General features: G+C 45.5%; 1 protein-coding gene across 1 annotated transcript in view; it reads left to right on the top strand.

Annotated features, from left to right (window-relative positions):
- Window positions 1-8,088: 8,088 nt before the first annotated feature.
- Window positions 8,089-24,727, top strand: part of CAPN9 (calpain 9) — a 301,607-nt gene continuing 284,968 nt past the window's right edge. The window contains exon 1 of the mRNA XM_086927144.1: window positions 8,089-8,519. Within this exon, the coding sequence (XP_086783270.1) occupies window positions 8,307-8,519 (213 nt within the window). The 5' untranslated portion in view covers window positions 8,089-8,306. The remainder of the gene's footprint in view (window positions 8,520-24,727) is intronic.

The following is a 24,727-nucleotide window of genomic DNA, read 5'->3' as shown; positions in this document are numbered from 1 at the left end:
AATGTAAGCAGTATAGTCAAAAGACCAATTCCCTGAACACTGAGACGCAGTACACATTTTGTTTTCCAATCCACGTGTTGCACTGCCTCCAGCACTGGTGCACTAGTTCCCTGCCAGGGGGAAAACAACGCTATTCAAAGAAAGACGAGTAAAAAAAGGAGAGATTCACTGGCAAACTCTGTAGAGTGGTGCAAATGTGTTTGGGTATTAATAAAATCAATCTGCCCACTTTGCTATCACTCTGTTTGGCTTTATTTAGTTATTTTTCATATTTTGAACCTTTTATTCCCACAGCTACACTTTGGAACAGTGCTTTCATTGGGCCGGTACTGTCCAGTTCGAAGTACCCGGCATTTTTTTATATTGAGGGAGAGTACCGGCGCTTTTCAGAAACAAGCAGGTACTCTGTTACAGAGTACCTGCACTTCTATTTATCCATTTCAAGCACTAATTTGGAATTGAAAAATGACACAAAAAGACGTCAATTACAATGTTTTTCTTTTTTGTATCCATTTCACAAGGGAACAAATCGACGAACGAAGATAAGAGAGGGGGAGAACCGTTTCTGAAGTCAGGGTTTTCAGTAAGAGAGAAGAAGCTGCTAGACTAAGAGAGGGAAGAAAGGGAGGAAGAAAGAAAGGGGGGAGGGCAGTTGAAGCGGCAGAGCAGACACAGTCAGTGTATTCTGTGCGCAAGAAGAAAAAGACAGTTCTTTTCCTTCTCTGCGCGCCCCTCCCGTCCCCGTGCTGGAATCCTAATTTTTTTGACATTCTTTCCAGTGGAGCCTGCAAGCTGGAGAGAAGAGAAGCGATACTTTCCTCTTCTCGCTCCACTTTAATAACTATTGTAAATAATCGAGGAAGCAGGCAGCTAATACGGCTGTACAGCGCCTTTTCACAGGGTGAGGTATGGGCGCACAGCCAATAAAATGGCATCATGTTTTCATGCCTAACGGAAGAGTTTTTTTCGCGGGCAGTTTGGTAAATATCGCACCCGTTGCGCTTACAAGCTGATTTCGCGATTTTTTTTGTGAATCGCGAAATACTGGAAGGTCTGACTAGAGATCAACATTAACAAAGCAAGATGTATGATCTTTAACCCCAGCAAATCTACACGCCCTACCCTGCACATGAATGATATCCCTTTGGAGCAGGTCTCTGTATTTGATTATTTGGGTCTAACTCTTACAGAGAATATGACTTTGGGGGATCAAATTAGCAAGTCTAATCTCAAAATGACACAGACCATAGGTGGCATGGCCAAGTTCTTTAGGGAAACATTCCAGAAACCAGTGAGCCCGGTCATGGGAGATATACAAAACTCAGGCCAGGAGTGCTGCCCTATATGGGCTGAACTCTAGGGGCACTACAACCTTAGGCCTCTGGTTACTACTGAGAACAAATTCCTTAGAAAATTATTCAGTCTACCGATTAGCTCCCACCTGGTTCCACTGCGTATGGACCTAGGGGTGAGATCTATTGTTGAGGAAATTGGCTGCAGACCATTACTATTTTGGCGGCGCCTCTGGGTAACACTGGAGCTCCTAGAGTACAGATTAGAGCTATTGGAAATCTTGAGTCTCTCCGGTTCAGGAAAGTTGCCATGGCTTAGATTCATCAGGGAGGGCCTCTATGAAGTAGGCCTAAAAGAACTATGGGATAACTCTGACATAGCTTGCTCGAGAACACCACGCAAATTATTAACTACCTGCTACTGGGGCAGTTTATCCGCAAAACTCCAAGTAGAATCCGCTCATGGCTCCCTCACATTGCCAGACCATCCACAGAGGCAGCTAAATTGGTCTGTATCACGAGACATTCTAATGTTAACAACAAACTGCATCAAATCATCACTTCTCAGTGGCATATTCTCAACTGTAGTTAGGGTACCCCACTCCCCAGACCAGTATTTGCTTTCCGCCGCAATAAGAACTTGTGCAATACTCTCGTAAAATCTGTGTTCAAGCCAGACAGAGAGTTTGTCCCAAAAATCCATTTAAAGGTAGCATTCGTATCTTAGGTACACACAAATGTGGCAACTGCCACGCATGTAGTTCCGCCATGGTTTCTGCGGAACTACAGTGGGGAAATAAATATTTCTTTAAACAAATGAATAATTGTAGAACATCCAATGTCACCTACCAGATTCTCTGCCCCTGCAACCAAGGTTATGTTGGCGAGACTGGCAGAGAATTCAGGGTAAGATTTAGTAAACACAATTCAGCCATCAGGAACACACGGACTGGAGCGCCATTGGTTGAGCATTGGAGTACACATTGCCATTCTGAAGAAGATCTCAAATAGATGATTTTAGAGAGAGTAGTTCTCTGTCTAATATGTCTGGTAATACCGCCCACCTTCGATTCGCTCCACCATATATTTTCCCTGTGGTTTGAGCTCTCTACTAGAGCGGCCAGGGATGCGGACGGCCCCACTCGTAATGGTGATCTTTAACTTATAATTCAGGTAAGAGCCGGCGCGTAATGTTTATTTTTTCATAATTTTTCATCTTTTCGCTCCTCTCCCCTCCTACTGGGAACACTCATGAACGTTTAGCGTTATCGCTGCTACGCTACATATGGTCATTTTATTAAGTATGTCCTGCCCTACGCCTTATTTTTAGAGACAGATCTTTTTGGAGTGTAAGGCTTAGTGCTACCGTTCCCTACGGGCACTCCATTAAGCTTGTTCTAACTTGCTCTTAATTTTCAGAGTTAGACCTGTTCGAGCGTAACTTTTAGTACATTTTAGTACCCGGGTATTCCTCCCCACGCCCTTCGCACTTTTCCTTTTAAAGATACCGGATTGGGATTGCTTTATTTTGCATCTCTATGTAAGTATGGATTATGTCCAACATTTTTTCTGCTCGTTTAATTTCTCCCGCTAGTATCGCCAGACTCTAGCTTTATTTCTTTGTGTATTAGCATTGTTTAGGCATTGGAAGGTGCTCATGGTTATTATTCTGCATCCTCTCCAGCATTCCCTCTCATGTATCGGATTGTTGGAGGTCCTTAGCACTGCGACATGATGTTTATTGGCAGACTACCTCTGGCCCATTTTTAGATCCCCTGGCCTGCATCAACTCAATGTAATTCAGCATTTTTAAATAGACTTAGGCTCTGTTTATTTCTCAATCTTGGGCCGCCTGTGTAATGCTAGTATGTTTATGTATGCCCTTACTAGATGGTTATTATACCACATGTCATGGATATTTGGTGATACCAAGAGCAGAAAGATGTATTCTTTTTTCAAGCCCCTCTTCTTTTAAAGTAGGTCCTGATTACAGAAGTATCTACCTCTCTTCCTTATCTCTCTGTGCATTCTTTGTACATGGTTATTCAGCCCTACACCTTCTGCCCAATGCAATTCGCTTCTTCACACTACTCATTTTCTGTGGTGTGTTTATCATGTGGTGGTGGCATTAGTGTTGCTGAGGCATTCTGAGCACTGGGCTATCCTTCTTAACACTTGTACATATTCTTATCTCACTTGCCGCTGATGGTATTCACTTAGTATTTTGTCAAGCTCTAACTTGGTCGTGTTTTTAAATGTGTGATAGTTTTTAATCCTTGCCTTTTTGTTCCCGCAGATTTATCTTTTGTTCTCTGTGAGCCCTTACACCACATATCCGGTGGTCGCTCCACTGCACACAAATGGCCCTAAAATTTTGAAAGTATTAAAAGTTTACGCCCTGAAGAAGGACCTATGAATGTGTTTTAGTGTTCCGAAATGCTCGTCGGCGTTTTGTCTCTTTGTTTCGTCTTTTTGCATTATCACTTCATTGTACTTTTGTATTGTGTATTGTTCTTGTGTTTGATTTATTTTTGTCTTGAGAGATTTGGTCTTTGGTACTATTTGGAACAGTTGTTCCTCATCAAGTCGTGTTCTATAACTAATGGGCCCATGCTTATGTCTTGTACATTTGTATGAGTCTTTTGTTGACAAATGTTTGTGTAAAGAAAATAATCATTTTTAAACATTACTGTTACTTTGTTATATCTTTGATAAAAATGAAATAAGAATAAATAATATGTTTGATGTTTTGAATCTGCGGGACAACTATATATGTATTTTGGATGAATCACCAATACTGGTATAGCTATAGGGGGAAGATTTTGTATTTTGCCTGTGCTTATTTCCCTGCTCTCTTCCTCCCAATTGAGATTTCAGGGACTCTCTTCTGTTTACTTGTTGTCTCTCACATCACTCTTCCTGGAAGTAAAAGACACTTGCAGGCTGGAGGAATGCTTGATGCAGTCCGCCTGGCATTAGCAAGAAATTATATGTACAGTTTTGACACGGCTGTCTTCCCCTGCGTGCCTTCATGTGTGAATGGTCAGGTGGTAATTTAAGTGGGTGTCCAGCCTGTAACATGTGTGATGAGTCTGAACTTCATGTGTTCTTCTTTTATCCAGGATACCGCACAACAAGACAAAGATGGTTAGTCCAGCTATACAAAAACTTAGGCACAACCCACTGCATGGAAGCCTTCAGCATTTTAAAATACAACACAGATTCTCATATAGTCTTTGCGGTATCACGCTTCCTAAATATCATGTGGTGCGTTAGGAGAAATTTCCTTCATATGCAAAATCAAGGACTTGACTGTGGCTGACGTTTTTATTGTTTTTTAACTCAAAATGTACTATCTCAGATTAATTGTTTTATTTCTTTTAAACGTTTTAACTATTTTAACTGTTTGTATACGTTTGTGCTTGTTCTTTTATGGTGAATAACCGAAATAAAGAAATATTGGATTGGATTGGAAAGTTTAGAATTTCAATTTCAGTAGTGCTCCTGCAAGGGAGGATTTTCAATGGCTGGATGCGGATTCTTCTTCCAGGTCCATTGAATTTTCTGGATAATCTGGTTTGGCTTTGGAAGAACATATGAAGGAGGAAGAACAAAGGGAAGGAGAATATCTGGATGTTGTGAGGGAAAATGGACGAGCAAGATGTTGATGTCCTTGGGGTCTGTGGTAATACTGATTACGATGTGTTGAAGGGTGCAAGTGATGGGGAAGAGAATGGTGTTGCAGAAGATGTGTGTAGTAGGCGTGAGAATCGTGTGGCAGAAGAGGTGTGTGGCAGGAGAGAAAAGAAAAACACCAAAGTGATTGAAGGATTTTTATTTCTAGGGAACATTTGACATTATTTTGAATTTGTATACAGACTTTTTTGTCTTTTTCTCTTCCTTAAAAAAAAGGGGAGGTAACATTCTATTTTATTTGCAAAAGTATGTCATCATAACTAATTTCGTCTTGTTTTTTACCTTCAATATGTTTTTGTATTTACATACTGTTTTTAGGTTGTTATTGTATAATGTTGTAGAAGGAGGGGAGGTGTTATCTTGTGTTATAAAGAAGAGGAATGGTTTGTGTTTGTAATTCTGATGATGCCTTTTTTCATCACAGTATTTTATTCAGGAGTCTGCGGGGCCTGGGAGTGGTTGGCAGAGCTGAGGAGTGGAGAGGACGGATCTGTGTCTGTTATTGTGGCACCAGACAATCAACGCAATGGCGTACTGAAAGTTGAGCCCCCCCCCCCCTGCCAGGTACAGGGAGGGGCCCCCTTCGGATTTAATCCGGAGCTCTCAGGCCAGAGTACTGTGCTGAGGCGGCCCCTTGCAGCTTGCCCCCCCCCCCCCCGCACTGCGGGGGGCCTGTGTTATGCCCCTGAATCAACGTCTTTCCAGCTAATTTGGTTGTGTCGTGCATACAACAGTGAGGTCGATACACATTCACAGTCATCCACAGTCAAGGTAACATGCCTGCATGGCAGTTATCAGACGCTTCTCATTGGAGGGGCACATCCTGCCACCATGGCCAAGCCTCAGGAGGTCCTCCATGTGGTACATATGACGGTGTCGACGGTTCTGTTTAAAGGTATGCATCACACCCTCATAAGATGGGTCTTAGCTGCCCCATTGTTTTCTTAAGATGAGGGCAGTCTATGCCTGAAGGACAAGGAGTAAGAGGCGTCCAATGATAAGATAAGGTTCAGAGGCAGAACCAGGGCCTCCAATGCTGTTTGTGTGGAGCACTGAACATCTTCACAGCGTTTCAATGTTTTGAATTACTTTATTCTTTGATTAATAAAAATCATTACAATTATGGACATACAACAATAAAAACATGTCAGTCGGTTACTAAAATATTTAAACATGTGGGAGAATAGAAAAAAACCAATAACTGAGTTTCTGTATCTTTGCTTAAATTTTTTTCTCGTGCTCTTTTAAAAACAAGCCTGAGTGCACCCCTTTAATCCGTTAATAGCGTCACATATAAATAGCGGATAATAAAGGAATGTGATATTTAACTATAAATAGTTGTTTAAAACCTAATCAGCGCCCATTAAGAATTACATAATTTCTCTCAGTTCATGCTGCTTAAATATGGACTGCATTTAGACGAGGAATCCGTTTGGTTAAGACACTGTTAAAACAGTAATTTTAATTTTAACATCATTCTAAAAAGAAGGGGCTCAGATCTTAGCCATTAACCAATGTCCGACCGTTTCTTTGTATAATGGTGCGGGAAAAGGGGGCGGTGCTGGAAGGTGAAGAGAAGGAGTATTAAGTCATGCTCACCATTAAAAGTCTGCGGTAGATGCTCTAGTGCAGCTGCAAGGGGGCAACCGCGGTCCGTGCAGGTAACAGCGGTGGACAGTGGGGCCGCCGCGGTCCGTGCAGGTAACAGCGGTGAGACAGTGGGGCCGCCGCGGTCCGTGCAGGTAACAGCGGTGAGACAGTGGGGCCGCCGCGGTCCGTGCAGGTAACAGCGGTGGACAGTGGGGCCGCCGCGGTCCGTGCAGGTAACAGCGGTGAGACAGTGGGGCCGCCGCGGTCCGTGCAGGTAACAGCGGTGAGACAGTGGGGCCGCCGCGGTCCGTGCAGGTAACAGCGGTGGGACAGTGGGGCCGCGTTGGGGGGATTTCGAGGGACGATGCCGAGAGAAAATTAAATGAAGAATTAATGTTTCCTCTGCATCGTCCCTCGAAATCCCCCCCCCCCCCAATGCGACCCCACCGTCTCACCACTGTTACCTGCACGGACCGCGGCTGTTCGAAAGTGTCCTCTGATTTTTTTCCCACTTGTTTGGATTATGGTCAAAGGTTGAAAACATGCCATGAATTTTTATTGGCTTTACTTCCACATAAATATACCCCCCGTAGGTGAAATTATGGTTTGGTGGCAAAACTAAGCTGCAAAGTCATCCCAGAATTTCGCCCACAGAAGTTAAACACCTGCTCTTGAGAGGTTACTTAGACCCTACCACCTGTTCTCCACTGTTTAAATACCGGAAAAGGTGGGGCACGCCTACTGGAGAAAGAAGCACAAATACCTGTAGAATGTGCCCCACCTGTACTAGATTATCTTTGGGATACTAGTGAATTAATATGGGCGTGTTGGTCAGTATACTTGTAAATGTAATTACCGTAATATGAAGTGGGACGCCACAGTGTTGTCAATGTGGGCTGTTTTTTAATCGTGACTATGTGAAAATGCGCTACAAAAAATGTGCACCGCAAGATAGAACATGCTATAAAGAAGAAAGCGTCCATAAAACTTTTCATCGAGCAAAATTTACATTTTTGATTTTTATTTAGGAGATTTTCTTACCTTTGGTAAAGTTTTTTTTTTTTGGAATGAGAAAAATACACTTGCAGAACATCGTTGCAATTGCCTATACTAAATCCGAAAACATCTCGACAAAGAAATATCATGCACAGACTGCTAAGCAATTTTTTTGTTATTTGCCTCTTATCTAGATTAGCCTCACTGATTTCTCAAACCCATCTCTGAGTAAACATTAGTCAAATTTCTATATTTGAAACAATTCCCCTTACGTGTCACTCCAACATGACCTACACTTTTTTTTCAGAAGTGATTTTTTGAGTGAGACATGTTTTAAAGTGTCCCAAAATATTTCTTAATCAATACATTGTTTTAGGTTTCACCCTTCGGCGAGAAGTAAAGCCGAGGTGTGCGTATAGCCATGCAGAAAGAAACCTGCTGCAGGTGAAAGAGGCGAGAGGGGAAATATGTGTGTGGTATTTGCTCTCGAGGCGTTGCCCTCCCTCCTTATTGCAGGCTGACAGAGGGGCAGGTCTCTGTCAGCTCAAACAGGTGGCCAGAAACAGGGAGCGGCTGGGCAGCCTTTCTTCCCTTTCAGCACACTCACGCTTCAGGTTCCGCCAGTTCGAGTCTGTCTGTCCTGGCGGTGGGCTCTGGCAGGAGGCGCTCACTTGTCCTCTCACGCTCCTGCTGCTAACACTATTGGAGAGGACATCTCCGTCGCTGAGGAAGATGCCTCACCGCTTCCAGGACCCAAACCTGAAGGAGACCCCCCTGCCGGAGAACTCCAAGCCCACCCACTCTTCTGGCAAGACCTTCGAGCAGCTGAAGCAAGAGTGCCAGAAGAAGGGGGTGCTGTTTGAGGACTCGGACTTCCCGGCCAATGAGGCGTCTCTCTTCTACAGCGAGAAGCCCTCCATCCCCTTTGTGTGGAAGCGGCCTGGGGTGAGTGAGGCTGGGCACTCTTGGTGGCGGGACGGCCTGGGGTGAGTGAGGCTGAGCCCTCTTGGTGGCGGGGTGGTCTGGGGTGAGTGAGGCTGGGCCCTCTTGGTGGCGGGCGGCCTGGGGTGAATGAGGCTAGGCCCTCTTGGTGGCGGGGCGGCCTGGGGTGAGAGAGGCTGGGCCCTCTTGGTGGCGGGGGGCCTGGGGTGAGTGAGGCTGGGCCCTCTTGGTGGCGGGGGGCCTGGGGTGAGTGAGGCTGGGCCCTCTTGGTGGCGGGGTGGCCTGGGGTGAGAGAGGCTGGGCCCTCTTGGTGGCGGGGGGCCTGGGGTGAGAGAGGCTGGGCCCTCTTGGTGGCGGGGGGCCTGGGGTGAGTGAGGCTAGGCACTCTTGGTGGCGGGGCGGCCTGGGGTGAATGAGGCTAGGCCCTCTTGGTGGCGGGGCGGCCTGGGGTGAGTGAGGCTGGGCCCTCTTGGTGGCGGGGTGGCCTGGGATGAGTGAGGCTGAGCCCTCTTGGTGGCGGGGTGGCCTGGGGTGAGTGAGGCTCGGCCCTCTTGGTGGCGGGGTGGTCTGGGGTGAGTGAGGCTGGGCCCTCTTGGTGGCGGGGTGGCCTGGGGTGAGTGAGGCTGGGCCCTCTTGGTGGCGGGGCGGCCTGGGGTGAGTGAGGCTGGGCCCTCTTGGTGGCGGGGGGCCTGGGGTGAGTGAGGCTGAGCCCTCTTGGTTGCTGGGCGGCCTGGGGTGAGTGAGGCTGGGCCCTCTTGGTTGCTGGGCGGCCTGGGGTGAGTGAGGCTGGGCCCTCTTGGTGGCGGGGCAGCCTGGTGTGAGTGAGGCTGGGCCCTCTTGGTGTCGGGTGGTCTGGGGTGAGTGAGGCTGGGCCCTCTTGGTGGCGGGGTGGCCTGGGGTGAGTGAGGCTGGGCCCTCTTGGTGGCGGGGCAGCCTGGTGTGAGTGAGGCTGGGCCCTCTTGGTGTCGGGTGGTCTGGGGTGAGTGAGGCTGGGCCCTCTTGGTGGCGGGGTGGCCTGGGGTGAGTGAGGCTGGGCCCTCCTAGTGGCGGGGCGGCCTGGGGTGAGTGAGGCTGGGCCCTCTTGGTGGCGGGTGGCCTGGGGTGAGTGAGGCTGGGCCCTCCTAGTGGCGGGGCGGCCTGGGGTGAGTGAGGCTGGGCCCTCTTGGTGGCGGGTGGCTTGGGGTTAGTGAGGCTGGGCCCTCTTGGTGGCGGGGTGGCCTTGGTTTGCCTTATGCAGTTGGTCAAGATCAGTCCAGGGACGTACCTGAGGGTCCGCGTCCCCTTCAGTGCGGGAGCCATGGGGGCTGGGGCTCTTGCTCCTCTGAGGGGCCCTCAGCCACCTGCCACATTTGCCCCTAAAGTCTACCTGGGTGTGTGAGGTCCTCACTCATGTACTTCTAAGGGGGTCCTTTAGGTTTCATTATGCCCTTGGCTCAGTCTGGCTATCTGTCCCCTAATATCTTAAATTACCTCACTCTGAGGAACAGCTCCACCACAAAGTAATGACAGGTGCCCTTCAACCAAAACCGTAGACATAAGAAAGATGATTTATAATTGGTGAGGATGAAAGAGCACAGCTAGTATTAGTTAAATTGCTGTTGTACTCTTTCATTCTGCAGTGGTGTTGGACTTCCAAACGTACTTAAAGTGCTGCTTTTGGGATGTCTCTCCTAAGCTCCTTTGCTGGTGTTTTTTCCTGAAAATAACAGAATGAGGTGAAGGTCTGAGAGATGCTCTGTCATTGACAATGTGAAGCTGACAGAGTTTCTGGAAAGATGCACCTGTTTGCCATGCCATCTCCAGTGCTAAGTATCTGTTGATACGTGCTTATCTCGTTTTCTGTGCAGTCCTTCTCGGTATTTCGGCAGATCTTTGCTTCTTCACATGCTTGTACGTCTTAGAACTATTTCAAACATTCTACTAATGGTCCTATAATGTTCTAGCTGTCTACGTCTGTTCTTGCCCCCTCACCTCCCCCCACAGCATACTACCTTCTTAAAATAGAATAACCTGGAGAATGTGTTTAAAGGAAATCCTAAAAAGGCCTTCTTTTATCAGAAGGTAATTTTGTTTTACCTGTTTTCACGTGAATTTATTTCAAAGATGTGTTTTCTTTGAAAACATTTGTAGTTCTATAAATTAAGCTTTTTTTGTATTTTGTTTTGGTTGATAAATTGTATGAGTGATAAGTACATGTTTATGTCTGAACCCTAACCAAACGATGGTGGTGGCCTAGTATTAAACATGCTTCAGAACTCTGCTTCCTTAGTTGTGGCTCTAGCACGACCTGCATCTGCCCTATCTCTAGTTGCTGCAGGCCCGTGCATGTAAGAGCGGTGGGGTGGTAGGGCCAGGTAAGGGGGGATTTCGACGGATGATCGGGAGGGAAAAATAATTATTTATTTAATTTTCCCTCGTCCTCATCTGTCCACCCGGGTCCACTGCTGTTACCAGCACGGACCACAGCTGGTTGCATCCTATTCGGCAGTTCAGTCTCATACTATTCGGCCCGCCATATTGACAGACGTACCTCGCGCCCTTACTCGTGGTCCCTTGACCTGTCATTGTGCCTTGTGATGGGGTCGAAAATTGCAAAAAACACAGTTGATGGACAGAATGTAGAACAATGTCATACATTCGAGGCAGAGATGTCAACGAGTTAGGATGAATGCAAGATGGCGCCCTGCATCCCGGTCAGCATCAGCCTACCTCACTACTTGCCACGCCCCTTGACTCAACCCCAGGCCATTGTACATCACAGAGAAAGGGAGGGGCTACGATGGAGACGAGGGTAAAGTCCAACTCCAATTCTAGAGCTAGTGACTCATTTTCAATGCTACCTGACTTTTTGAATTTGTAAATAATTGTGTTCTATATTTGTGGCCATTGTGGTATAAGGGGCCTATTCATTCAAAAGTAACACAGCACAGCATGTCCCCTTAATGCACTGCCACTGCATTACAGGGTAAGGGAAGAAGTGCACCATATTTATCACAATAGGGTGCATTCCTGCCTTTTCCCCAGCACTGCCACGCAATGGGCTGCCTAACGCCCATGCATGCACCCTTGCACCACGGTGCAAGGGTGCCTGCCCTGCATGCAGGATTGCTTTTGTGCAGGAAGGGGCACATTCCTGCACAAAAACAATCCCTTGATGGATATTCCTCCGCATGACGCCTCCCCTGGGAAGGAGTAGCATTTAGGCGCATTCACAGGTCTACCAGTAATGATAAATCTAGGACTGCGTCAAAATCCATGGGAGTTGTTTGGGAACATTATGGCAAAGGTAAATACCCAGGCAAAAATAATAAGAATATCTGGCAAAATAAAATACAATAAAACTGAGCAAACACAAGGAGGGAAACAGAACAACAACGTGCTATGATAGCATAAAAAATGTCATTATACTCATAAGAATTGATATGGACGTGTTCAATCATACAAAAAGTTTTTTTTAAATACATTAAAAAAAGAACAATTTTTCAATCACAATAATACATAGTATTCAGGGAAATGTTAGAGCATTGATAGTTCCCAGAATCAGTTCTGGGAACTATCAATGCTCTAACATTTCCCTGAATACTATGTATTATTGTGATTGAAAAATTGTTCTTTTTTTAATGTATTTAAAAAAAACTTTTTGTATGATTGAACACGTCCATATCAATTCTTATGAGTATAATGACATTTTTTATGCTATCATAGCACGTTGTTGTTCTGTTTCCCTCCTTGTGTTTGCTCACCTTTATTGTATTTTATTTTGCCAGATATTCTTATTATTTTTGCCTGGGTATTTACCTTTGCCATAATTTGCTTTGCCCTGACCCAGGAAATTCATGTCACTGAGGGGGTCCCTGTTTATTTCTATAAGTTGTTTGGGAACACCCATGCAACGCCTCCCTGAGGTAGAGTAATGCAAAGCAACGATTTGCTCTGTCTTGTGTTATCCCTGATTTATCAAGCCACTGAGGGCCTGGTTTCAGGGTTTGTGTAGCGCATGCACCACGTTGAGTGGTGCAAACGCGACGCAAACCTTTGATAAATATTACCCCGAGTTTTGATTCAGGTCTGGGAGGAGAAGATACAGTCATTTGGAGGCCATGTATATTTTTACGTCAGGTAGAAAAAAGGCCTTTGGGTTCTTATCGGCTATAAAATGTGTGCCAATCTCCATGTGTAAAACAAGACACACCCTGGCGGCGTGCTCACTTGTCAGTGACGTGTCAGTGTGTAAAGTCTCTGATTCATTCCTTAAATGATACCAGGATTGTGAATTTTGGATACTTCCCAAGTGCACCTTCCTTCATTCAATACGGCGCAGCAATCAGCAAATATTTAATAAGTGCTTCACATAAGGGTGGTGTCACTGTTGAAGGGACGAGGGTCATTTCTTGAGTGGCAAGCAAGGCTCACCATACTAGCAAAATGAAGCAAGTGTAGCGCTTAAGTAGGACGGAGCGCATTGGGTAAATTAAGTGTGGAGTTTGCTGTCATTTTCAAAGTTCTAATTCGTATAACGAAACCTTAAGTCCATATGCATTGAAATCTGTATTTGTGGTTCATCTTTTTAAGTCACTTAAAACATAAATGTGAAAAATCAGGAGAGCTACAATTTTAGCAGCTGAAAAAGTCTAGCTGCCAACCAGTTTCTAAAGCGTAGAAAAAAGAAAAAAAAAACAATACCTCCTGGGTTCATAAAGTCGGTTTGCCTCGCACACATTTTAAAGTAACCTTCAAGGCTTACTTGTGCCCTTCATATTGTGAAAATATGCACTTTATCCAAGGCCACCGCCATTAATGAATTCTCCGACCAGATTTTTTTTGCAAAAACTATGGATTTCCCACACTTGCAGCATAATCCACAACCACTGCATGAAGTCCAGATTCCAAGAAAATGTTATTCTGATTTAAACGCATCAAAGGTTCATTCAAAAGACCACAAGTGGTGGCACGCCGTGGCAGACCCTTTGCACCGTTACCTTTCGTGTGGTGATTGCTGCATCCCGGTGTTAAACTGGCACTAATCACACGGCACTTTTGCCTGAACTGAATTCATATGTGTTGAAGTAATAGCAGCCAAACCGCATATGCCGCACAATTTGCCTTTTCTTGCTGAACACTTTTAGTCAAATCTGCCACATCTTTTGGTTCTCCATAGCTGCAGGGTTTCAGTGGCCCTCGGCCTATCAAAAGAAGACAGCAGTGCAGGGCGCAGACACAAGCCCTGTCTGATGACACAACATGCTCCGTGGGAAGCTCTGCGGCTCTCTTGTAGATATAAGCGGCCACTGCCGCATAATATCAGCAAGCCTGCCTTCCAGGGATTTTAGGGAAGTTCAGAAGCACAAAAGTGCTGGGAGGGGTTTACGGACTGTCAAAACAGCCACGCCAGACACGGATTAATGATTCCCTGAGGAAATGTACCGAGTTAAAACCGCAGGCGTGCATCAACAGCGGCTGGATGTGCACACCGCTTGTTTCCTCAGTTTATTTTTATAGCTTGGTCTGTCTTCGCATCCGTGAATGATGGTTTGTGTAGAACTAGATTCATGTCTGGTATACAAGTTCACTTTAGTTTAGGCAAACGGCTATGATTGAGCCTTTCCAAGAACACCAGTTAGCTGGAACAGGGGTTGCAGCTGCCAGCCCTGGCTTGCACTTGTTCCTCATGGTCTCAAGCAATAGAAATAGTGGTGGTGGCACGGTGGGGGGTGAAGAAAAAAAACAGCGCCCTGGGAACCCTATTCACTTTCTGTCTTTTCTGCTCCTTGCTTTCGTCCTGCTCCTCGGTAGCAGCAGGGCTACGGGTGAGACAAGTGCCCAACTTGTGTTGAAATTGGTGGTTAAAAGGCGTGCGATATCATTTCCCCTCAATGCTTACATTTGTAAAAAAAATATGCATATAAGTGCAGGGGCCCTGGCTGTTCTTAGGACCCCGCTGCTGTCACCGCCGAGTGCTGGCATTGCACACTACCAAAACTTCCTGGTCTTGATTCCTCCCCATGCCTCTTTCTTCCTTCACATCCTGTCTCTTAGTTTCAATCTTGCAGGTTCTTTTCATGGCTGCCCTCTCCCTTTGTCACCCTTTTCTCCCTCTTGCCGTGGGCTAGTGCAGTGCTGATGTTGAAAAATAACGATTCAGAAAAGGGGGTGGTGATGAACAGAGTGTCTGAATTAAGCAGACCACTCTTACCCAGTCCAAAGATCAGGGCTTGATCCATCACCGTTATTTATCTCACTGCACCATCCCAGCTCAGAACCTGGCTATATGCAAATCAGTCTGTCCCTGGCCCAGTGCATCATGGGAACAGGGCAGACTAAACTACCAAGCCAATTCTTCACCAGAAAGGAGACAAGCTACCGGGGACCGGTTTCTGGCATTTCAGCCGTCTTCGGCCCGGCTTGCTTGAATCCTGATGGTGCAGTGAGAAAGGGACTCATGTCTGAGTATACCCTGCCACACCTATAGTGGCCAAAAACGATTCAGAAAAGGGGGTGGTGATGAACAGAGTGTCTGAATTAAGCAGACCACTCTTACCCAGTCCAAAGATCAGGGCTTGATCCATCACCGTTATTTATCTCACTGCACCATCCGAGCTCAGAACCTGGCTATATGCAAATCAGTCTGTCCCTGGCCCAGTGCATCATGGGAACAGGGCAGACTAAACTACCAAGCCAATTCTTCACCAGAAAGGAGACAAGCTACCGGGGACCGGTTTCTGGCATTTCAGCCGTCTTCGGCCCGGCTTGCTTGAATCCTGATGGTGCAGTGAGAAAGGGACTCATGTCTGAGTATACCCTGCCACACCTATAGTGGCCAAAAACGATTCAGAAAAGGGGGTGGTGATGAACAGAGTGTCTGAATTAAGCAGACCACTCTTACCCAGTCCAAAGATCAGGGCTTGATCCATCACCGTTATTTATCTCACTGCACCATCCCAGCTCAGAACCTGGCTATATGCAAATCAGTCTGTCCCTGGCCCAGTGCATCATGGGAACAGGGTAGACTAAACTACCAAGCCAATTCTTCACCAGAAAGGAGACAAGCGACTCTTGCTCATTGCACCATCAGGATTCAAGAAAACCGGGCCGAAGACGGCTGTAATGCCAGAAACCGGTCCCCGGGAGCTTGTTTCCTTCCCAGTGTAAGAATTGGCTTTTGTAGTTTGGTTTGCCCTGTTCCCATCATGCACTGGGACAGGAACAGACTAATTTGCATACAGCCAGGTTCTGAAACTGGGATGGGGCAGTGAGCTAAAAAACGGTGTTGGATCTAGCCCTGATCTCTTGACTGGGTGAGAGCTTTCTGCTTAATTCAGAGACTCTGTCCCTCACCACCCCTTGTTGTAAATGATGTTGAAAAATAAGCTTAAGTCCTAAAAAGGTGCCCACCACCTTCAACTATCTGCAAAGATTAGAGACTGGTTCCCCTGCCACTGGCACTGTGTTGAACAGGCACCCATGGATATTGCTAAGCATTGTGCCCGCCCTTTGACTGCCATGCACAAATTAACATGAATAACAAATACTAATATATATTCTTAGTTTTTAGGACTGCAATGTAAGATTGCTGTTCCATCTCTCTGACCACCTCCATCCATCGTCACCACACCAAAGTGACTCCTGAGTCAGGCCATACCCCACCAATGCGCTTGGTGGAACCTCTTGAGCAAAATGATGCGTTCTGAAGGCAAATTGAAACAACAAATGGGGTACTGGGACTGGTCAACTTTCTGTGGTTGACACCACTTATCAGCTTCCACCCCATTAATCTTAATAGAACACAAAGTAGTAGGCCTCGAAGAGTGAATGCCCGACTGAGCTGCCTCCATTTTATATGTTCTTAAACATTTTCTGCAGAAGGATACTTTGTGCTCACCAATGCCGAATTATTCTGGTTCGTACTTAGAGGCCGATTATGATGGCGGACGGACCTGAGTCCGTCCGCCACCATAGAGTAGGAGGGACCGTCCGCAGGGGCAGCGGCGGTCCCTCCGTGCAGATTAGGATGTGACCGCCTGGGTGGCGGTCACATCCTCTATATTTAACATTGCGGCGGGTGCAGCTTCAAGCTGCACCCGCCGCAATGTTAAAAATGCGTGCACAAAGCGGCAGGCACCGCGTGGTGCCTGCCGCTTTGTTCACACAAATGCAGGGGGGTAAAATAGGTACCCCCCATGTGCACCCCCCACCCTCCCTTCACCCAGGGGGCCCGCAACGGGCCCCCGAAGTGAAGGTCCGTATGCTTTTCCACAGCGGAAAAGCCACTGTGGAAAAGCATACTTTCTACTCCATCATAATATGGCTGGCGGTGTCTGATAGACACAGCCAGCCAAAAGCGGAAAAGCGGCGGACAGATACCAAGACCCACCAGCCATCCTAATTTGGCGGTGGGTCTTTCAATCATCCGCGGCGGTGTTCCCGCATCCTCCGGGCCGGTGGTGGCTTCCGCCGGCCCGGAGGATGCGGGAAATCCGCTATCGTAATAGGCCCCTAAATGTGGGTTTTCCCACCCAGCTCGTGCTCTCATCTTCAGGATCTTTGTCTGGCTACTGGAAGACCATATAGCGTTCAGGATCCTTTAGGGTCCTCGAAGCGGGATTGCGCATCGAATCACAGACGTGGTGTGATCTGGCAGGTTACCCTTTACTGTGTACCCTGCCCACTTCCTCCACTTATGTGCAACTTTTGGGATCATAAAAGCCCACTCCAAGAAGCTTTTTTTCGATCTACTCAGTATCAACAACTGCAGTTGGAAAATGTTGCTAATACATAGGTGAAATTGGCATTGGTCTCCAATACAGACAGAATAAAACATATTTCGTCTTTCAAGTTTTCACCTGTAAAAATCAGTGCCAACCATTGCTGTGGCTGCTGCAGTCCAGACACTGTGGTGTACTTTCTTCCCTTCCTTTCAAACCTCCACATTCAACAATTGCTCTGAATTCTGGGGTCGTTCTGGTGTGAAGCATCTGTTTTACCGGCGGGAGTGAGTTTGTCAGACACCCTAAATAAATTAAATTTTGGGAGATATGATATTTCGGCAAAGAATAAAAAATTGTCTAAAAGTGGCAGCATTTTGTAGATTTGCTTACATAGGTTCTTGCATTACAGACGCTTTATTTTATTCTTTCCCAAAAGGCTTGCTACTGCAGAAATCTTCTTGATCATAACTGAATAGTTTGTTCAGGTACTATGAAAGCGCGAACAGCAATTTTAAGAAAATTGACCTAAAAAACATGGACAGATGTTCTCTGCGGCACTGTAGTGGATGATGTGTGAGAAGACGTGGATCTCATGCTCACGGCACCTGCAGGTACAAATTTGACAGCGCTTAGATGCTAATAAGGCAGATGCTCCTCTTGGACTATCCCATGCAGAGCAGAAAGGTAAATGGTTTGGGTAGGCTTATCATTTTGGGACAAAAGAGGTTCCTTAGAGTTTGGTGGACTGGGTTAACCAACATAAATAGGTGGTTCACCTGCTCCGTTAAACCAGTTGTATCCTCTCCTCATTTTAAGATGTGGAGCCACATGGTTTCCACTAGCAACACCCTAGCTGACTTATGACTTTCTAATTTGGGTGATTGTTTCTAAAAAATAAAAACAAATGCTGAACGAACCAAGGAGAGCATGGCAGCTTGCACTTCATTAGTAATCACACATGCTGAGGTGACTAATATACTTTGGTCACAAAGATCTCTGCTAGGTAGGTGGGGATCTGTAAATGTAGAGGGTGGTCCTCCACCAGGGGAGTGGAGGCCAAATACCTAGCAGGCAGGTAGCCCCCAATGGTCTAAATGACACATATTATCAGACCTGTTTGTGTTTGTTTGTCCCCCTTCTTTAAGGCCATTGGCTGATTAAAAAACGATAAAATGTTACTCCGAGGGCCCTAAAGTGTGACAGTCCCACTAGTTAGGCCTTGGCGCAAACATTTTCACTCCATCTAAAGAAGGACCATCCCACTTCCTCTCTCCGAGCACTTGTTCCTTTCTCTGCCTAAGCTGTCTGAACTTGCAAGCAGTTGTTAGTGCACAGGTGGTTGTGCCCACAACCAACATGTGAAGGACATGACAACATGAGCCACTGAGAACCTCGGTACAATCCTCGCTAAGTGGTGTTTGCGATTCTCAGGTTATTGACTTTAGATTCTGGGAGGCTAGCAAGGTCTACCCAGTCATACCTGCACTAGCCTCTTTGACGCGTGGTGCACAGGAGAGCTTAGAAAAGGCAGAGAGCCTGACTCTTCCGAAAGCTCTTTAGTTGGGCAGGTAAGTGCAACATTTCTTTGAATAAAACCTTATAACCTTCCACTGCTTCTAGCTTCTCGCGGGGTTAAGCGCCATAGAAATTCTGGAATACACAAGACTCATTTTTGGAAACTCCTCTCAGTCAATTATGACACTGGTTGTCAAAGGCTACCAAGAGAGAGATCTAAAGCCTTGACTTACGGCTAGGTGATAATAACGGAAATGTATAGAATGGACATTTCTTTACATTTTGCTGCCTTTCTGTATTCAAACACATGTACAAATAATATTAAGAACACTTTAATAATAGTGTTTCAAGATGCACTTCTTCCCTTTTCATGCACTTCTGCTGTTTCCAAATGCCATAAATGACAGCTGCTACAATTGCCTAATTTGATAGTACTCAATTTACCGACGTTAGAAGGATGGAAGGCTGTGTTGGCCTAGCTAATATTAAACATATGAAGTGCATCTCACAGAAGATATCCGCAGCCAATGTTTCACTCAATAAGTAATTCTGCTAAGATCTGCATCGCTGCACATTGTAATTCTACATGCAGAAGGCATCCTCATACGAGGTCATGCAAAAGTATTCACAAATACACCATAAAAACACCACCGCCCAAAAGCGGGAGTTATTCATTTGTAACCCCCCTAAGAAGGGCACCATTCACAAATCTGATCATGCTGATATCAACACGGATGCTACTCTACGTGATCTGCGGAGAGGCAGCCACATTCATGGGCTGGAATAAATAAAAGGGGCAGCCCAATGACACTGGGACCAGGGCACGGCAATCAATAAAAAAAAACAGTGGTACCTTATTGGGAAGTGTAAGCCTCAGCTTCCTCGGCAACCATGGACAACCATAATTAGATCGGCTTGAACGGGAATCAAATCAGATTTATTCAATTCAATAAATGACATCAAGAAGAAAAGCATCTTTGCAAACACATTGTATCGCCCAGTAAGGTGCTCCAAAACGAATGCGGCCCAGTGAAAGGGAAACGGGTGAACTTAAGTGCGCAAGTGGTATATACAAAACACATGACCAAGACTCGTGGCTGATACGGATGGAAACTTCATTAACATGTATGAGAATATAATGTTCCACGTCATTATTTAAAACCATGTCAAATGGTATGTTTGTCGACGTTTCAACCCTATTAAATTACTTATATGAGGGTCATCATCAGGACCAACAGGATTTCTGGTAGCACCGATATGTTGTGGTAACCCCTGAAGCGCGATATGTTCCTTGAAAAGCCCTTAATGCAGTAGTATGAATATTTTACTCCATATCCCAGCATTTATGGTGAATTATTTGAAACAGGGGACATCTGAGCTAAAGCTTCGCAAACACTGATCGTTTCAGGGTGGCAGTTGTAGCAAGTTGCCCTGAATCTTTTTTTCATCCTTAAACATAGCTCATTGCAGAGTTTACTGGCGCATGATTCACCATACCTGCTGGGTGGTGGAGTGAAATATTCATAGTACAGCATAGGCTTTCATGGAACCTATGCAGGTTTGAATTAACTTCTTTTAAGAACAGCAAATATTCTACCTGCGCGTTGTTGTTTCTTCATGTGCTTTCTCGCCTTTGAAAAACGGATCAGATGGGAGTGAACACTGCCCTAGGGTGGAGATATCCGGCACAACCGGCTTTTACGCCACAGGGCTCGGAATGCCGTGGGGCCCCACTGCGGTGCTGCGTCATTCTTTAAGCGCAGTGTCTTTACGCAGCCGCTCCGCTTCAAACAGGTTTAGCTGTCAGTTCGGAAAGCGTGGCTTTACCATGTATTGTCTGTCTGTCTAAGTGACTCACGTCGTCTCCCATTCTCCCTTATTCTGGCTCGTCTTGAAAAAAAATATGATTACTAAGGGCAGGGCTAAATGATATTTTTTTAATGTGGTAGTTGCTTTTTCTTTGGTACCATCTACTGTCAAAATGCCAACGACGGTATAGGCAATAATAGAGAACGACTGAGGAAATGTTTCAAAAATATAGGGTGCGGCACAGAACCCCGGAGCTTAATTTCCCCGCAGCAAAAAATCATGTATGTGGAATTAGCACATTGGGACATATTCACAGAGACATTTTGCAGCACATAAAATACCTCTCCTGCAGCATTCTATTCTCTACTCGTACTTGCCGTTCTCACCAGGCCCTCAAAATGGGAGATATTCCTGGACTGTGGTGTACTTTCTTCCCTTCCTTCCAAACTTCCACATTCAACAATTGCTCTGAATTCTGGAGTTGTTCAGGTATGCAGCATATATTTTAGAGGAGGGGGTGAGTTCGTCAGACACCCTAAACAAATTCAATTTTAGGAGATATTACATTCAGGCAAATAATAAAAAATATTCTGAAAGTGGCAGCATGTTGGTGACATACATGCACAGACTCTTGCATTACGCACTGCGCATGGCACACGATTATTTTTATTCTTTCCCAAAAGGCTTGCCACTCCAGAAATAATCTTATCATAGTTGAAGAGTTGGATCAGGTGCTATGAAAGCATGAATCCCAATTTTAAGGAATATTGGCCTAAAAAATATATACAGATGTTCACCGTGGTGTGTGAAGTGTGAGAAGTCGTAGATCTCTCGCTCGCTGTACCTACAGGTACAAACTTCAGAGCGCTTGGATGCTAATTAGAGTATAGACAGATGCTCCTTTTGGACTACACCATGCAGAGCAGACAGAGTTTCATGGTTTATGTGGGCTGGTCTATGTACATTTAGTACAAATAGAAAAGGCTGCGCCTTCTTTACACTTTTGCTAATAGGGGACCTTTCGGGGGCAATCCACCTAGTCATATAAGAGTGACAAAGCACTGTTAAGCATCCCACGGGAGGCTGACATGGACACAGGACTGTCGGATAGGGAATGGGCGACACTGCTGGCCTACCCGAAAGTAGTGTTGCGTAATGCGCAATTTAAGTTTATCCAATAATTATGCAAAGGGTATATCTAACTCCACACAGAATACACAAAATGTTCCGCACAGCATCATCAAACTGCCTGAGATGTATAGAAGAAGAGGCAGGGTTTGTACATATGATATGGGCCTGCCCGGCTCTCATAGCGACACAAATAGCGCAGGTGCTAACGGACGTGGTAGGCGGGCAGACCTGGAATACGGCAAAGAGCTGCATATTGGGGGTATATCCTAAATCGAAGGGGTATAAAGTGCAGGCACGATTTGCTAACTTAGTGCTACTGCCAGCAAAGAAGCTCATCACTAGAAGGTGGAAGGCAACAAGACCGCCAAAAAATAGATGCATGGAAGGAGGAAGTGGTGAAATGGAGCCTAGCCGAAAGCGCTGCGAAACGCAGGGAAGAACAGCGTGGACAGAGCAAAATACCCAAAGCAATGGCCTGAGATATGCTATGTGAGGCATTCAAATGTGTGATGGGACCACTCAAGTGGCAGAAGAAAACACAGTTGAAATAGCGTAGTCATAGCCGCTAGCCATTCAAGCGTTGGTGTTGCATCATTGGGTGTAATCCCACAAGTAGAAAAGTTAACAGGGTAGGGAAGTGTAATTTGCACAGGTGTGCACTTAAAAGGTACTGTGCACTTAAAAGGTACTGTAGTAACCTGTACTGCACAATCAGCACTGTTGTTAAGTATCTTGTACATAGAAGTGTATGGGTGGGTATACTTGAGCGAATACCGGCTGGGTTTTCAGTTAGTCAACTGGAAGGAGGGAGAAGGGAGGGGTAACGTGGGTTATGTTAAGTTTATCAAACATAAACATTGCAAATTCCACTTGCAGATTGGTACATACAGGAAGAAAGAACAAGTTGTACGACAGATTAAGGGTATAGGTATGTGAGCACCAATATGCAAGATGTGATTAAAATTGCATATGGATAATCCAATAGACTGGTGTTTTAGCCCATAATTGTAGAATTACATATTAATGATGGCTCAAAAAACTGCAATAAAATTTGTGTTAAAAAAACATTAACATTATGTAAAAGAGTACTCCTGTAGTACGCGCGCACTGCATACTGATAAATGCCTATGTTAATCGACCTTATTTTGCCTGTATGCAGTCCTTCCATACCTTGAAGCTAAAGCATCCCACTCGTTCCTAAATTCTCCAGTCAGTGAAAAAAGAGTAGGGCTGGTTCCACCACAGCCTCCAGGGCAGTAATGGGCTAGATCGCTGCTGCATGGTCAGTCTAGCAATTCAAACAAACAATAACCAAGAAAATAAATAAGGACAGAAAGTAAGCTGGAACCCACTAATGAGACTACATTAATTTCAACTTTCAACTTGTATTTATCAGTAGGCTGAAGGCTTCCCTTCTCTTACTTGCCATTGACCTTACAATTCACTCCTTGCTTCTCTTCAAGTTGCTGCTCTGCATGATCTTCACATCTAACCCTTTTTGCTTTTACCTAAGGCTCATGTTAGGTATTCACCTGTTCGGGCTTGTTCTGTTTTCAAAGGGCTCCTTGTACTGTTGATAGTACTATTCATTATTGTATTAGCTGTAGGTCTGACACTGAACCTACGTAGCCGGCTCGAAAGTGGTCAATGCTGCAGGACAATCATAGGCTAAGCGTTTATTTCTTCAGGAGTCTGTATGTATGGATGCAGAATGTCTATAGCACAGATCTAGCCAAAAAGCAGCGGAATGCTGTGGAGGCTCAAAGAGGAGCATAAAGCCTGCGAGCGACTGAAGAAGAAGTTGGTCAATGGACTGTTAATGCATTGTGATGTAGTGTTCTTTAGAGAGGTTCATCTTCAACTGTTTCCTATATTGGAGCAGAGTGGGGACGGTCTTGGTGGATACGGGGATGGTGTTCCAGCTCCTTGGTGCATCGATTGATATGGCCTTCTGTCGTGATGTTTTTCTTTTTACACTGCTCAGTTTTCAGTCTGATGGTGTACTGACTGCCGGTGTGCCGAGACCCACCAGACATGGGGAGCTTGTCTTCAAGATAAGCAGGGTGTTGGTCATGATGGCTTAGTAAATGATGTAGCTGCTTCTGAAGATGGTGCAGGCCGACAAGGGAAGCCAGAGGACTTCTAATGGATACTGATGTCATCATATTTGTTCAGGCCATGTATGAGACATGTTGGGGTAAGGGGTACCAGTGTGAAATCTGGTGGGCCATGGAGCAGATCATCAGTGATGTCACCAGTTATGTCATTTAACACATTATGAGTGATGTAATAGGTGAACTTAAAAGCAGTGTTCGGCGGGCGTGCAAGTTATATTTAACTCTGTAAACTAATACGGAGGAATTTCATAGTTTTTGTTTTCATATGTTAGTTTTCATCTAATTTCAACACCTAACTATAACATCACAATAAACTTTCATTTTTTCAGTAAGTTTCTGGTTTTCTTTTAATCCAAGCTGAGATCTTATTACCATACCTAAATAAAATGTCACTTTAACCTTTGGGTTTTTCAGTGAATTTCCCTTTTCTTTTTAACATAAACTAAGATCTTATTACCATACTTAATTATAACGTCACTTTAACCTTTGTGTTTTTTCAGTGCATTTCTGGGGTTTTATAATGTAAGCTAAGGTTCTTTTTCAATACTCTCTATAATGTCACTTTGACGTTTTTTTTTTCTCACTGAATCTCTAGGCCTTTTTAAAAATCATATTCAGCTAACGCCCCCACTGCACAAGGGCGTCACCCCGTGGCCACCAAACCCCCCACTGCACATGGACAAAGGCTGTGCGTAGCAGGGATGTGACCTCAAGGCCTGACCTCAAGCCACGCCCTACGTCCAACCCCGCCATTGGCGCCCAATCCACTACTACACATGGCCTGAGGCTGCAGTCTGTCACCAACCATCAAATTCATCCAACACAACCCCCCTCTCGCTGCACAGGCCATTCGGCTGTGTGAAGTGGGGACTAATCAATACCCTGCTGCACACAGCTTGTGGCATCAGCTTGTGTCCATCGCCACTAGGATGGC

This window comes from Lissotriton vulgaris, chromosome 6 (assembly GCF_964263255.1).
Source record: "Lissotriton vulgaris chromosome 6, aLisVul1.2, whole genome shotgun sequence".
In the NCBI taxonomy this organism is placed as follows: domain Eukaryota; kingdom Metazoa; phylum Chordata; class Amphibia; order Caudata; family Salamandridae; genus Lissotriton; species Lissotriton vulgaris.
Note: the sequence above shows the minus strand (reverse complement) of the source record. Positions and strands in the feature narration are given on the sequence as shown.